General features: G+C 38.2%; 1 protein-coding gene and 1 long non-coding RNA gene across 6 annotated transcripts in view; one reads left to right on the forward strand and one right to left on the reverse strand.

The window, feature by feature from the left end:
• The window catches only part of FMR1NB (FMR1 neighbor), a 67,625-nt gene that overhangs the window by 982 nt on the left and 50,719 nt on the right, over positions 1–15,924 (forward strand). For 2 of the 5 annotated variants that reach the window (XR_016471231.1, XM_031602670.2), the window contains exons 1-6: positions 1,162–1,242; positions 2,265–2,342; positions 7,065–7,178; positions 8,664–8,801; positions 11,954–12,050; positions 15,368–15,506. Coding sequence is in view for 4 of the 5 variants with exons in the window: in XM_031602670.2 (XP_031458530.1) it covers positions 2,267–2,342; positions 7,065–7,178; positions 8,664–8,801; positions 11,954–12,050; positions 15,368–15,470 (528 nt within the window). In the remaining variant the exon portion in view is untranslated. Of the gene's footprint in view, positions 1–1,161; positions 1,243–2,262; positions 2,343–7,064; positions 7,179–8,663; positions 8,802–11,953; positions 12,051–15,367; positions 15,507–15,924 lie in introns of those variants that run through there. The other 3 variants (XM_090150591.1, XM_090150592.1, XM_090150593.1) reach the window with 3 other exon arrangements.
• On the reverse strand, positions 202–998 carry LOC116234852 (uncharacterized). Its single transcript, XR_004168215.2, has 2 exons — positions 910–998; positions 202–408 (listed from the first exon to the last, which is right to left on the reverse strand). It is a non-coding gene; the product is annotated as an uncharacterized LOC116234852 (long non-coding RNA).

Raw genomic sequence — 15,924 nt, forward strand, 5'->3', positions numbered from 1 at the left:
GAGTCTTCTCCAGCTGTGTTCACATCCATTAAATCACAGTGGCTAGAAGAAATGTAATATCTGAATGCATAAGGCATCTTTACATAAGTTATGAAAATTGATGCTAGTTCTTCAGGGTTAAGTGTTCTGTATGGAGTCCGGCTCCGTCTACAGGATTGTGCTGTTGTGAGTTTGACTGAAATCAAGTCAGCTTTCACGTGATGTTTTCATACTTATTTACTGTTGGAAGTGTTGTCTTCACTGCAGTAGCTCTCGACTCTCTGGAAGTATGAGATCCACGGCAGCCTGTGGATCTTATGCCCGCAACAAGTAATTAATCTTTCTGTTCCTAACAGTCATTTTCAGCTGTACCTCATGTTTGCCACCTCTGCTTGCATGATGCATAAGATCACTGATCTTGAGCAGTTCCTGAGGGAGATAAATAACACTAAATTGAATATGGACTGGTTGCTACTGTGTTTTTTTGTTGTTGTTGTTCTTTCAAGCCTATTTTAAAGAAATCCTTAAAGTAATTTCTGAGTGCCCTATGAAACTGGATCATAAACAAAAAAAAAAAAAAAAAAAAAGAAGCAACAATTATAGATGAATGCATTAAGTTTCTACTGAGGTTTCAATAAGACAAGATTCTTTCTCATATTTTTGTTCTGAATAAAAAAAAACTGATTTCCAATAAATGCAGGTAATTTAAACCAAACTAGCATCTCATAGATGTAGTCTCTAAATGATGAGGAACTCAGCTATTGTAGAAGTGGTATAATGAAAGTTTGTTTGAGGTCATATGGGGGTATTAAATGACTTTTTTTTTTTTTTGCTGGTGGATTTCGTCTATACTCAAGGCTCAAGTTAGATTTTATAAAATCAATTGTCTTTTTTGAGGAGTGTATCTTAATGGCCTGAGGTATCCATTACCTGGTCTGCATATGTGTCTATTAGACAGTATCCCTGTATTGTATGTTAGTAATGGCACAGACAGACATAATCTTAACTTAGTGAGTTAAAAGACTGAATCTTCTAGCAGTCTGCTCCTTGGGAGGCTGACGTTTTCAAATCACATATGCAGCTGCTTCTTCTGGTCTGTCAAACATTAGCATCAGTTCCACATCTATCCACATTTGTACTTTGTTCTGAGCTACATCATAGGTAACAAGTAGTCCATTGTGACGAGGAGGTTTGATTCTGTCTGGAGTTGCACAGGATAGCCGTGATCTTACTGATCCAATTATAGAAGAAAACGTAAGGGAAGTATGTTGGGGAGAAACTATAATGGGTGTCTTAAAAATTAGATTTCTATTCTCTTAAAAAACAAAAAACAAAACAAACAAAAAAAAAACCTGCCAGATGTAAAGTTTCTCCTTGGGACAGCAAATGTGTTTGTATATTACTCTACAGTATAGGAATGTTCAAACTGCAAGGAAGTGTTCCTCATTTAGCAGCAGGAGCACAGACAACAGACCCTTCAAAGGACAATACCTGTGTAAAACGCAATCGTTCTGTTCTCTGTACAGCACTTAACAAAATAGGGTTCTGTTCCCTTACCAGTGCTAACCAAATCCCTGGTTTAAGCTGTCTTAATACATGTGATAGTAATTGAAAAAGACCTTTTAGAGTTTCAGAACAGGAGCAGCAGGCAGTGAAATGTAGCATCTGGTGCAGCACTCTTTCTGGGGGTGGTTGGAGGTGTAAAACCCAACTTGAGTTATTGTTAAATTGATACAAATGACTTAAGGATTTTAAAAGTATTTTTATCCATTATATCTTTTTTTTGCCACCTTTTTAAAAATGTTTTTATCCAAAGCATTTCATCTTCTCTGATGTTGGGAAAACTGAAGAACTCTGTAAGCTAAACTGGAATTCTGTTGTAAGCTTCTGACAATTTTGAATTTCTTCAGTCCTTGTTCTGTTCACTAAATACAAATTAGAACACTTAGCCACAAGTGATCTTTCAAGGTGTTATTATCTAGCTCTGAGATACTTTGAAGAGATATATTTCCCCTTCCTCCGCCCTAGTCCCGGTTTAACAAGCTGCCTCCCCATAAGCTCAAAAATTAGTGATTTATTCAGAATCACTTCTTATCGCCAAATATAGTTTTAAAATATAGTTTTAAATTTAGTTGAGTGTAGCCTCCTTATTTGGGGGGAGGGTAGCAGACATTCTGCTCTGTGCAGCAATCTGTCGTGTTTGTTGTAGTGCATAAGTACAAAGTTAAAAGAACAGAAGTTTCTGTGTATAACCACATGCCTTATTGATGTTCGGTTTATTACAGTAATGCTGCAAGAAGGAATTGGCACTCATCTAGCATGGAACTATGTCATACTGATACTGCTTCATAGCATCAATTCAAGTGAGTTTTCAAGGTGAAAAGTGATTTCATGGAAGCAAGTAACATGCCTATGATCTTGTTGTCTTGGCAATGATTGGAAAATACTGAAGAGCGTGATAAAGTTAGGTACTCTAGGTGGGATTGGTCAGAGTCTGTCACTTAAATACAGCAAATGATTTTTCGAAAACTGTCGTTTCCATTTCTGTTTATACCTGTGAGAAATGTGCTGCTTGTTTCATCCTTGGTAATACACCTGTCTCGCTTTAATTTGTTTATTGATTTTTTTTTCCCACTTACACTACATTTTCCAAGATACAGTTGTTGTTCGTGTAACCTGTTGAGATCTGATATTTGCTTACTGCAGCAGGTGGCTCAAAATAGTTAATGATTATTTTTGTTAAGCTGCTAACTTCATTCGAATGAAGTTAAATGTCATCTGAAATGTGCTTAAAGTATCAGCCCACACATTAAGCTTGCTATTAATCCTTCATGCTTTGAGAACCCACATCTGAGACATTTTCTTCTTGAAAAGCTATCAAATCGCTGCAAAACTCATTGTAAAATGCTTTTGCAGTACCTAGATGAGTAAGCCATTCTGTTCACAAATAAGCTAAAACATTTTTAATAGGTATGCATGTATGAAATCTAATATAGATACAAATGTCATTGGCAGTGTCTATTATATGGTTTGTCTCTTTAAACCAAGTTTGATATGGCTTAATAAGATGAGGGAGTAGTAAGAAAGACAACTGTGGTCATCTTTTCTGGTGTTACTTATCAAACTGATTGCCAGATACCTCATTGCATGAACTTCCTAGGAAGTTATTACAAAACTTTGTTTGAAACCTGAATTCCTTTAAAATTTCTAACTTGATCACCAAGGCTGATGGAGAAACTGATGTATCTGCTAATGTGAACTTTGTTGGTCAGTTTCCTGTTACATGTTCATCTCAGTCCCTTTTTTGATGTGAATTCAGTTATGCCTATGATACTTCTTTTCCCAAGGCTGTCACATGGCACTGGAAATGTAAATTGTGCACCAAGACAGTGCGTTTATGTACTTGGAACTAGTGGTGCTCCTCACTTGAGAATAACTCCAAAAAACAAGCAAACAAAAAACCCTTAAGTTATTTGAATACATTAGGTTTTGGTTAGGCCATGGTCTTATAAGGCACTGTAGAACTGTGAAATGCCTTTCAATAATCTGTCACTGAAAGCTCTTAAAGTTCTGATGACTTAAGTTTCCCCTGTGGGGGGAGGAGGGGAGGGAAAGGCAAGCAAATAGTAATTCTGAGTTTCTTCCACACTGTAAAATAGTTGATTTCCAGTAAGGTTCCACTGTGACTTGTACTTCTGCTTTGATGAAAAAAAGGTAGAGTGAGACAAAAAGGCTTATTGATAATACTTTCCTCAAAGCAGTATAGTTGTAAGGTGATTGAGAAGTCTTGAAATCTTTCAATGATGAGCTCGGAACCACTGAGGTAACAGGAGAAGGCAGAGAGAAACTAGGTGAAAATGCTTAGAAGTAATTAAGGAGTTATCCATGAAGAAGGTGGCAGGACCAGCTTCCCGGTTGAAGTGCCTCTACAGCAACACATGCAGCTTAAACAGGAAGCCACCGTACTACTAGAAAACCATGGCATAGTTGCTGTCACTGAATCCTGGTAGGGTGATTCCCATGACTGTAGTGTGGTTATCAATGGCTACAAGCTATTCGGAAGAGACAAGGGAAGGAAGGGGGAAGGAGGCATTGCCCCCTACCTACATCAGGGAGAGAATAGAGTGTGAAGAGTTGTCCCTGAAGAATGGCCATGAGCAAGTCAAAAGCCTATGGGTGTGAAGTAGAGACTTAGGCAACAAAGGGAGCTTTGTGTTTGGGGTCTGCTTCAGGCCACCTCATGCAGCAGAGCCTGTTGAAGCCTTATACCTCCAGCCACAGGAGTTGTTGCAATGACAGGCTCTTTTCTTGCTGGGGGACTTCAACTGCAGTTGATGTTGTGGATGGAAAACACTTGTAGGCGAAAAGCTAGGTTATTTTTATTGATTATAATATGGGTACAGTATAGTGATTTAATAAAGCTTAATTGTAGCTAAGGCAGCAACTTAACAAGATTTGAGATGGTTGTATGCACTTGGTTATTTGCTGCATAGAGAGTAAGGTTAAAAATGCACGTACAGGAAGCCCTCTCACTGAGTCATGAGGTTCAGAGTTGACCCCCTTCCTTTCTGAACTCCTTGAAACACAGAGATAAAGAGCCACAGTGCAGCTGAATCCCCTCCTAGTCCCAGACTTGGTCAGTGGTTTATGTTGGGCTTGTATGTGTACAAACAATCTAAGATAGAATCTTTGTGAGGCTAACAAAGCTTACAGTCAAAGATGTAATCTTAGTGAGGCTAACAGTCTTAAACAATTGGTCACTTACCAAGGATCTGTATCCTTAAGGTGTCTTGATATCAAGGTGTAAGGGATCTCTGCGCAGGTGTAACCTCAAGAGGTGTCCCTACTCCAGCAGAATTCTGGTCAGACATGCAGGGGAGCTCAAAGGGGCTCTTGTACTTCTCACTGTTTGTGGGGTAAGATGTTTGATTCATAGGTTGCTTTTTAGGCATGTGCTCAATTGGTCTTCAGCTGTTGTACCAGGGGTCTGCTATCAGTTCTTTCAGTCTCTAGTTTGAGACAGAATGATGGTTATTGATCTGTTTCAGCAAGAGTGTTACGAGTACTGCTGTTCATTTTCTTCCTGTACAGGGCCTTGTGAGCAAAGTCAGGTTGAAGAATGGAACAGAGGGACAAAGACAGGCAGAGAAGTGGTGAGCAGGGGGAGCCCACTGTCACAGTAATGGAGTTCACACTCCTAAGGGATACGAGACAGACAAAATCAGGACACTACACTTTAGGAATGCCAGTTTCTGCTCTTCAGGGAATGAGTCAACAGAGCTCCCTGGGAATCTGTCACCAAGGACAAGGGAGCAGAACACAGGTGGTGGGTCTCTAAGGAAGTTTTTCTTAGAAGAGCTCTCCTCTGAAAGTAAGAATTCTGGGAAGAAAGGCAAGAGACCAGCACAGCTAAACTGGGAGTGGCTGGTCAGACTGAAGAGAAAGAAGATTTTTCTCAGGTAGTGGAAGAAGGGACAGGTACCCTGTAAAGAGTATAGGGGTCTATGAGTCCTGGTGAGATGCATCCCTGAGAGAATTGGCTGACATAGTCACAAAGACATTCACAATGATATTTGAGAAGTCATGAAAGTCCTGTGAAGGCCTTGGTTACTGGAAAAAAGGCAATGTCATATCCTTTTTTAAGAAGAGTAGAAAGGAATATTTGAGAACTACCAACCTGTCAGCATCACCTCAGTGCTGGGGAAGCAGATCCTCCTGGAAGCTATGCTAAGGCACATGAGGATGTCTTCATCAAGGCAGGTCCTGCCTGACCAATCTTTTGGCTTCTACAATGGTGTAACTGTGTCAGTGGGCAAGGGAAGAGCCACTGATGTCATCTATCTGGACTTCAGTAAGGCCTTTGACAGAGTCCCTCCACAATATGCTTCTCTTCAAATCAGAAAGATATGGATTGTTTGATGGGTGAGGAACTATTTGTGAGATCATACCTAGAGGGTGGTGGTCAGTGGTTCAATGTCCAGATGAAGATAAGTGATATCCCTAAAGAGTCAGTACTGGGACCAGTGCTCTTTAACGTCTTCGTCAGTGACATTGATGGTGAGATCAAGTGCACCCTCAGCAAGTTCGCAAACGACACCAACCTGTGTGGTGCTGTCAACGTGCCTGAGGGATGGGATGTCATCTTGAGGGACTTAGGCTGAGCGGTCCAGAAGAACCTCAAGAGGTTCAACAAAGCCAAGTGCAAAGTCTGGCACCTGGGTTGTGGCAACACCCATTACCAGGACAAGCTGAGAGATGTAAGGATAGAGCACAGCCCTGCCAAAAGGGAACTGGGATACTGGTGGATGGCAGCTGGAATGAGCCAGCACTGTGCCCTCACAGCCCAGAATGCCAACCGGATCCTGGGAGCATCCAAAGCAGCACAGCCAGCAGGTCGAGGAGGGGATCTGCCCTTCTGCTCTGTGCTGTGAGACCTCAGCTGGAGCGCTGCGTCCAGATGGGGAGTGCTCAGCACAGGAGAGACACGGAGCTGTTGGAGCATCCAGAGGAGGGCCACAGAAATGATCTGAGGGATGGAACACCTCCCTGCGAGGACAGGCTGAGAGCTGGGGTGTGCAGCATGGAGAAAGGAAGGCTGTGGGCAGAGCTGAGAGCGGCTGGTCAGTATCTAAAGGAGAACTACAGACTCCTTAGCATGGTCTGTGGTGAAAGAAGAAGGGGAAATTGTTTCCAACTAAAAGGGGAAATTTAGATTGGGTATAAGCAGCAGTTCTGTTTGCATACATAAGACAAACACAGCTGTAATACAGAATTTTCATTTAACCTGCACATTTTATGTGAACAGTAGTGCTTTCCCTCTTTTCATTTTCCATGTGAGTTCACTCCTTTATTTTGATTTCATAGTTTTAATTCTTTACTCATTGTGGTTCATGAAGCAGTTTGATGTAATATAGTTGAATGCAATGGAAAGACATCTATGCTTAACCTTACTAGCCATCAGCAGTCATAATTCATAGTGACTATAAATGCCTTCATAATAAAAGATAATCAGTATGAAAATGTCATTCAATTTAATTAATTATGGATATTTTGATGGTAATGAGCTAATCATTATGAGCTTTCAGGTTTTACATCACCAACTGATCATGCTTTGGAAAAAAATGAAGTGGCAGCCAGCAAATTTATCACAAAACTGAAAGATGCATCTGAAGCTCTTTTAAACTTCTTCAGGCCAGTGAGTAAGTGCCACTTCATTATTGCAGCACTATTTCTTTCCTCTTCTTCCACCTTACTTTTAGTACAGCTTTTCACGCCTTAACTGTTGGCGCTCAGTCTATTTAAAACCCTCAGTCTGATACTGTAAAATTCACTAGTTCTCATCAAAAATAGATTGTTAAATGTGCTGTTTGAACCATCACAAGTTTGCTTCAATTACATTACTTCTGTTTTATAAAACTATCCATCATCAATGAGCTGACCTAGAAACGCTGGACAATTTGATGTAGAATTCACCTTCCCATACTTTCTTGTATCCATTTTGAGATAGTTTTCTAGTCTGCTTGTGTAAGCATGTTTTGCTCAGTAGTAGTCACTCTCATTTCTACTAGCTAAGGAAGGTTTTGAGGCCATTAGATAAGACGTCTCTTGAACTGCTGAAATTAATTGATGAGATGTGCATTAGTTCCAGAAAACTACTGAGAAAGAAATCAAAATAGAATGTATTTGCTAATAGCAATAAGAAAGATAAAATCCATGAAATGTGGAAAGTGCACAGCACGTACAAAATTTGCAAGCCTGATTCCAGAATTGGTTTATTGACAAATATGAGGCAAATATCACTCATCACTTAATACATAAATGCTTAGTAATAACAATGAAGGTCTTGATGATATTCTGCCTCACCCTAAATGAACACTGAGGTCTTGCGAAGTCCCTGACCTCACATTTAATATAACTGAATTTGACTAGCAATAATGAATGTGATAAAGGTGAAACTGACAGTGCAGCCTATCTTGGGAGAGGCAGAACCAAATGATGTTTTGTAGCTTCTGTGAAAGTTTCACATGAAGGATACTAAGTTTTATAGAAATTAAATCACAGACTATATGTCAGATATCTACAGTTTATACGCCATTTATACGTAACAGTGCTTCCCAGGGAAGGTCTTATGGTTATCCGTAAATCTATTTTTAAATAGCAAATTTTAAATTTTACATGTTGTGTTCATTAACTGACTGGGTATCTTAGGTCTTTGCTCATATCAGCTGCTTGTAGAATCATGCAATTAGTTGAATGGAAATGGTTTATTGCAATACACTGTATAATCAACCCTTCAAAAAAACTAAGATATTTTAATGTTTCTATTTGTTTGATTTGTTTTTTTTTTTCTTAATTAGAAACAGTGCACTCAGGAAACTTAGTGTCTTTCAGCTTTAGAAACATGAATTAAAAATGTTTTTTAATTCAGTTTTTTAAATGTTTTTTACTGTAAGAAAGCCAATTACTTAAGATCTCATATGACATGATTGTAGGTTTTCTCTTGACTTTATTTTAAAGACTGATTAATTTTTGTGGAAGAATTCTACATGAAAGTCAATGACACTGCTTTTAAACAGACTTCCTCAAAACATTTTCATGCTAGGAGCATGAAAATAATAGCCTCTCTTTATCTAGGTGTTGCTTCTAGAACAGAAATTCTTACATTTTACTACTTTTTTTTAAAGCTTGCCGATACAAAGAAAAGCACTCCTTAGTCCCTTGTCATGTAGGAGGGAGCATTAATGCAACAAAGTGCTTGGAAAATAGATGTTGTCCTTCCAAAGGCAGCGATGAACTGAAATGTTATATCCCATTGAAAGACAGTAAGTATTCTTCTGTAAATTTTTGCTTCATAGCCAAGTGCTTTTCCTGGTAAGACAATGTGATTTTTCATTTTTGTTCTCTCCTTTGGTTTTTTGGGTCACCATTCTCTTTGAAGCAAGCTTAAGTGGGCATTTATTTCTGCATAGAAATACAGAAATTGTCTGGGTAGCTTGTAAATCTCAGCACAAAGGATATATGATGAAATACAAATAAAAGTAGCTACGTCAGCTAGTACAAAGAATAGAGGGAAGGCTCTCTCTGTGGAAGTGGAAGGGTGGTGAGTTTAATACAAAGAAGTGAATCTGTGAAAGTGCTGTAAAGAGAAGTTGAAGAAATTGGATGTATTTGTTGAGAAGGAGGTTAAATGGTTATTAAATAGCCATAGAAATCTGTTTGAAGGGTGGTTATTAAGACAAGAAAGCCAAACTGTTTGGTAGGACTGAATGATGTGACAGGAAATTGCAACTCATTGATGCTTGAGAAATTCAGCTTGGATATTGGGAAACAAAACTTCATTAGAACAGTAGTGAACCTCTTGAACACGTGTCACAGAGTGATCTCTAGATCTGTGTCTGTGACAGGGGGACAGCAGGCCCACTGTCCCGAAAAGGGAGGGGGTGTCCATAATTTACAGGCTGGTTACGTGAGTAATGGGGCAGGGGACCCACAGACCCATGCCCTGGGAAAAGGGGGGGGAGGGTAGGGAGATGGCCCTAAAAACAGGACAGCGGCAACAATCTGAGGAGGAAAGTTAATTTACTGCATATGATATCGGAATGCAAGATAGCACAATATAATACAATGTGTAACTAGAATTGAGGCTATTAAATGAAATAGATTGAGAGAGAGTGTCCAAAACTGAAGGCCTCACTCTGAATTGAAGGCAAAACAGCTGGGAATCACACCCACACACTGCCAGGCAGAGAGACAGAGAGAGGGTCTCATGACTTGCCAGGAGCTTTATCTTTCTTTCTAAGTGTAAAGTCCTCTGGGGAATGTAGTTCTCTTCTACAGGTATTCAGAAAATGAGTGGTTCACAGAAGTGGGGCATTAACTCTTCGACTCCCCGTGCTTTACATGATGTTATGGTGGATTACCAATAACAAAAATCATAAAACCATGACAAGAAGTCATGAGAAAAGAGATGTATCACCCTTAGTGAGTTTTATGACATGGCCATACAAAGACACAGGTTATTTCACCTAATGCTGATAGTAACGTTGCTTCAAGCAGAAGACTGGGCTTCAGGATGTGCAGAAATCCCTTACTACTAAAATTTTTGATAATTGTCTTTTCAAATTCTACCTTTAACATAACGAACCTAACGTTATACCTTTATTATTTTCTTTAAACATAGACTTGGAGTGCATGATATTTTTTTCCTCTTATGAGAGAATTCAGCGATCTTGTTTTATATCACATTTATATCACGCAGCTTCACTAAAAGGGTTGAAACAAATCTTAATTTTTATCATATTTTTCCCTGTTTGTATAGCATTTAGAAAGAGTTGTTGCTTTTCATTGTGAATTTCCTTCAACAAACTGAAAGATGTACAAAGTTGAAGGCTCTTCTTAGACTCCATCAGTGAGTTTGGAACAGATCCATCGAGATCATGTAATCCCATCACTTCCTGCTCAAGTGGGGTCAGCTAGAGGAGCAGGTTTCCTAGGACAAGTTTTGAATATATGTCCAAGGATAGAGACAGCACAACCCCTCTGGGCAAATCATTCCAGTCTGTAGCATTAGAATGCAGTTACCTGTTAAGAACAATGTCAAATATCAGAATGGTATTTGCAGACTTGTCGTAGATTTGAATAGAAACAGAGCCAAATGTTATCTTAATTTTTCCAACATAGTATTTCCTTTTATGTTGTATTTTTACTCGCTGACAATTTAACAGGAAGACTTCTCAGACAGAGACAATATTGCCAAATGAGTTAGTATGTTAGTACAAGCTACTAAAAAGGAAACCAGGACATAGCGTTTAATGGCTTAGGTATTCTTGATAGAATTCATCATACATTGATTTTGGAGATTATATTCATTTTCTGGAGCTGACTTAATATACTTATGAAACCTGAGAAAATACTTGTGAGCTAACAAGAATTAACTTTTTTGCTTGATGTATTTGCTCAAAAGCAAACAGGGATCAGAACCAAACTTGGAATATTTTCCTGTAGTTGAGCAACACCACGTTCCTGTGCTATGGCAGCCATAAATATTATGCTACTTTTGATAGAAAAAAAGCTACTGTTGAATGCAAGGCCACCAGACTCTGTTAGGAGCATAATGCAGAAGTCAAGTGTCTTAAGAATATTATTCCCTAGTTGTGCTTCCTTAATACATATAGAAGACACATGACTATAGTGAGAAGAAAAGCTATACAGTGAAAACTCTAGATGTTTTGCACATATTTAGGACATATACTTAACATATTAAAATTAGATATTCTTATTAAACCATGACTGCTTGATTCCTTCTATGGTTTGGAAGAAAATTTCAAAAATGGACTATTTTATCAAATTATTTGTAGCTAGCTACTTGAATGTTCCAGAATATACAACATATGTCCAAAGGAAACATCAGCATTTACTGCCTGGGAGTATATGCTGTTTGCCTTGTAGCAATTGTTGAAGAAGAAGCACTTAACAGACATTAGACTCATGACACTTGCATTTCTGTTTTATGGTCATAGGCTGCACACTTGAATGGATCTCATCTGAGAGTTTTGTCTTTAACTTCAGTAGGAATAAAATAAAGCTTATAGAAGACGTTACAAAAGTTTTGAACTGAAATAGATAAATAGCATTAATTTTCATGATTTTGTTTCCATTTTTAGGAAGCTCTATAGGACTGCATATACATCTGTGTACGACTCGTTTGATAAAGGACTAAAATTTTTCACACGATGAGATTACTCAAGTAATTATTTTTGAAACTAACCAAATGTTTGAGAGTGTTTGAAATCCAGTGGTCAAATTTGACTTGATCTTTCTAATCTACATGCTTTTTTAGGATTTGTCCTTTTCCTGTTGTGTTGATGACCAAAATACAGGCATGTCTGTCTTCAAGGCTAATCTCTGTCATCTGTACTTCAACATATATCTTGGGCTTGTTTGTAACTAATACAAACTTCCACTGGTCCTACAGATCTGCAACTGACATTTCGACTGTTTCTGCTTGGGGCGGTAGGATTTTTAATTTTGGGTTGTCTACCATTATTTTGCTGTGCCTGCTTCCAGAGGAGGTAAGAATTAGTACACAAACAACTAGTTTTACAATATACTGCTACTAAATTTCAAGGATATGGACAGCTGACATACTTAAAGCCAGTGAGCAGAGAAAAGACTGGGGGAAAATAAGCTGAAAAAGTGATATGACATCATGAAAAATAAATCCTTTTATTTTGGAGCTACATAGTCAATTTGACTTCAGAGAAAAAATAAAATAAAATAGTGTGTTAATGCTCCAGCAGCCATTCTAAAGACATTCTAAAGAACTGGTCTTAGTCCTACTTCCCCTAACGGTGAAAGTGCATGTAGATCATGTGGGCTCACCGGCTGCAGGTTAGCAGTCTCCACATAAAGACCTCCACATAAAGTCTCCACATAAAGACCTGAATGGAATTTGAACAGTAGTGACTGAATTTGAGTTCAGCTCTGTGGGAACTGGATCCTGTCTTGGGCAGGTTTGCTGGCACATGGAAGACCAGACTTTTATTCCCTCACTTCTCCCATTCTCTTCCCATTAACACCATCGCCTCCTTTCCACACCTGCTTCCTACCACAGGCCAGACCTGCCTTCGTATCATATCCATATATGTTAAAACAACTTGGTTCATCTCCTTTTAAGCAGGAAGGGAAAATCAACAGCTGCCAGTTGGGAGCAAAAAAGGTAGGGAAGGAGACTCTGAGAGCAAACAAATCTTTAGGGCATGATGCTACATACAGACCGTCCTGTTCTGTCCAAAATAAGATTTTAGGACACAGTGATCTCAGTGCATGGGAAATCAAGAATATCAGTTAAAAAAAAAAAAAAAAAAAGTAAAAAAAAAAAAGAAAAAAGGAAGATTTGAGAGAAGTTTGTCTCACAAGTTTAAAACAAACAAATGCAATTTTTTTTTTTTTTTTTTTTTTTTTTTTTTTTTTTTTTTTTTTTTTTTGCCATTTGCTTTCTCTCTAAGCCATGGGAAAATTGGAGAAAAAATTGTTCTTTTACCATTACCTTCAAATTATTTCTACAAGCATGACATTGCTTATGAGAACTAATCGACTGCTACACAGAAAGTGGCATGTGCAAGTGGGAATTAATTGTCTGAAAGATGATATGGAAGAAATGAATGAGCAAAGGCAAGTTGAAAGGATCAAGAAGTAGAAATGAGTTTTTGTAAGGCCTAAACATAGAATTATGCAGTATAGGATGGAATAACATGCTGGAAGAACAAAGTAGTAGGCCTTAGGAGAGTAGAAGAGAAGGAGAAAGAGTATACTTCAGAGAGAAGGAAATAAATTATTTGAATGCTGCTAACGTATAACAATTTTTTTTGTTGCTTTGCGTCTTTTTTTTATGGTAGCTCTTTTTAGTGGGTTTTTCCCACTGAATGTATAGAACATATTATAGCCCATGTGTGCTTTGTAATCAGTTCAGTGTTTGATATTGCAAAGAGTTTTGACATGAGTATGCATTCTTATAATAATTGGGAAAATGTAAGCTGTACAGTATTGAAATGGTTAAACTAAGATGGAGCATATTGACATAATTGGGCTTTATTTCACTAAGGTGGTGGTTCATATAGCATGGTTAATACTACAGCTTAGTTAATGTAACATAATTGTCTTTCTCTGTGTAGGTTTTTTTCTGAAGTTTTTAATTTTTCCTTTATTAAGATATTAGTAGACTGTGAGATTATATACATGCATGTACACACACATAGACTCTAGAAATGTGACTGTTTAGCAGATGGCTGTTTGCTATGGTGTGCCACATTTAGACAAAACCTGCTGTGAAAATCTCCACATTACATCTTATTCTATGCTCAACAGCTGATGTTGAGCATACAGATAGCTACACTGAGTCATCAGTGACATGGAAAACAGGAGGCAAAGCATTAACATGAAATTATCATATATTTTCTGGAAAATGAATTAATATGTATTCATTTTGAGATAATTCACATTAATGTTTAAATGATCTTCTTTGTGGTTTTTTCATAGCCAATGAAACTAGAATTGCTGTTCTGCTATGGCTTGTTTATTGTTGCTTTTTTCTTTTTTTCATGTAGTGATTAACCAGATGCTAAATGGTTTTAATTTCCAACATCACACATTTCAGTTCTAAGGAAAAAGCAATCCTATAATATATTAACTTTGATCAGATTTTACTAGTTTTAGAAACTGTTGCTAGAGGATATGGCTTCAAAACTCATTCCTTTAAAAAGTCTGAAACCTTCTATTTTCATTGGAAATTCTTGTTCTCATTAACAGTGCTATTTGGTAAGTGTTGAGAGGCTCCCATGCACAATACAAAAGGACATGCACAGAAGTAAAACGTTGTTCTCTAGATTGACCCAAAAAATAAGAGAGCTTTCTCTGATGAAATTTGGGATAATTGATTAATTCCATTATGCTTCTTGTAGAGCAAATTCTAAGGTTTCCCATAGGAACCTGCATTTATTTAATTTTAGGGGAAAAAAAGACTCCAAACTTGAGTAGCTCTATGTGGAAGCTTTTGCAGGCATTTGTGCTGTGTAGAGGTGGCTGTTTCCCTACAGATGCTGAGGTCAAGACATGATCAGGCTGAGAGAACCTATACATAGGAGCATGGAATTCCTGTAAAATTTATTAAGGAAGCTGCTAGTTTTCAGAGGTTGAGTTACAGCAGTCAAGTTATGTTGCTCAGGTTAGTCTCAATACTCCTCCACAGCATGAGTAAGTTCCGAAATCAGCAAGGCTGAGTTATCACGTCTAACTGGTGACCTGTGCATTTTGCCTTCTTCATAGGATATTTTCTAGGCAGGAAGCAATATCTAAATGAGTTGATGCTGCCTGTTCCTTCACAGTTCCTTGTGTGTGTTATCAGCACAATGTCTCTTTTCTTGAGATGTTCTCTGATTTTGTAATCCCCATACCTGTCTTATCCTATCTTCTTTCTCTGCTTTTTTTTGTCTTTTTTTCACTAACAGTCACAAGCCATGATGGGCAGAATAAGACTCTAAAGAATAGGAGAACAGAGGTGCACTTACTGATGCCGTACTTCAACAATGTTGTGTAGGTTTTAAATAAAAATCAGTAAAATCTCAGTTTTGTTCTGTTGAATTTTTAGTGCAGTTATGGGAAGTAGGCCTTCAATTTCAGTTGACCAATTACTGGGAATTTCTGGTAATGGTGGCAATTTGATGAATCAATCAGCTGGTCAACTGAAATTCATGAAGAAAAGGTAAGAGATTGATGAAATGTTATGGCCCCTGAAATCAGTAGTATCTTTGAATTCTCTGGAGCTAGGCTTTTGCAGCTAAAGCCTAGGTGATCTGGTCTCAATTCCTTCTGTTGTTTCAATTTGTTGCAGTAAATGTGTCAATCCTTTACGAAGAGCCAACAAAAAAATAGAACAAATTGTGCGGAACAAGAGAGCAAGTAGTGAAGAAATGCGTAGCTTGTTACCAAATTGACTTAAAGACTTTGAGGATCGTAAAAATGAGAGAAAGGTAAACTAAATTTAGAACATTCTTTTGTTCTTTCAGTTTAGCATTATCTTACTGTTGATTTTATATAGAGTATTAGACATAAGCAATATTAAATTCCTTTTGTCTTCCCAGTCAGTAGATTTTGTCACAAAAGCACTTTTTGTCACAAGCCACTTAAATTCCTTTTGTCTTCCCAGTCAGTAGATTTTGTCACAAAAGCACTTTTTGTCACAAGCCACCTTTAGCTTCTGCTGTGGGACAAATAATGAATCTGCCAGAATTTGATTCCTGTCCTGGGATGCTAAATGAGAGCAGAGCAAGCGCTGGTGAGGCTCTGGTAGTGCTGACCAGAGCTGTGGGTTTCCATCTGTGCAGGTGCCCAAGGCCAGGCTGGTTCGGCCCTGGGCAGCCAGCACATGGTGGGGCTGGGGGACTGTGA

Source organism: Phasianus colchicus, chromosome 14 (genome assembly GCF_987193195.1).
Source record: "Phasianus colchicus chromosome 14, bPhaCol1.hap1.1, whole genome shotgun sequence".
Lineage (NCBI taxonomy): Eukaryota > Metazoa > Chordata > Aves > Galliformes > Phasianidae > Phasianus > Phasianus colchicus.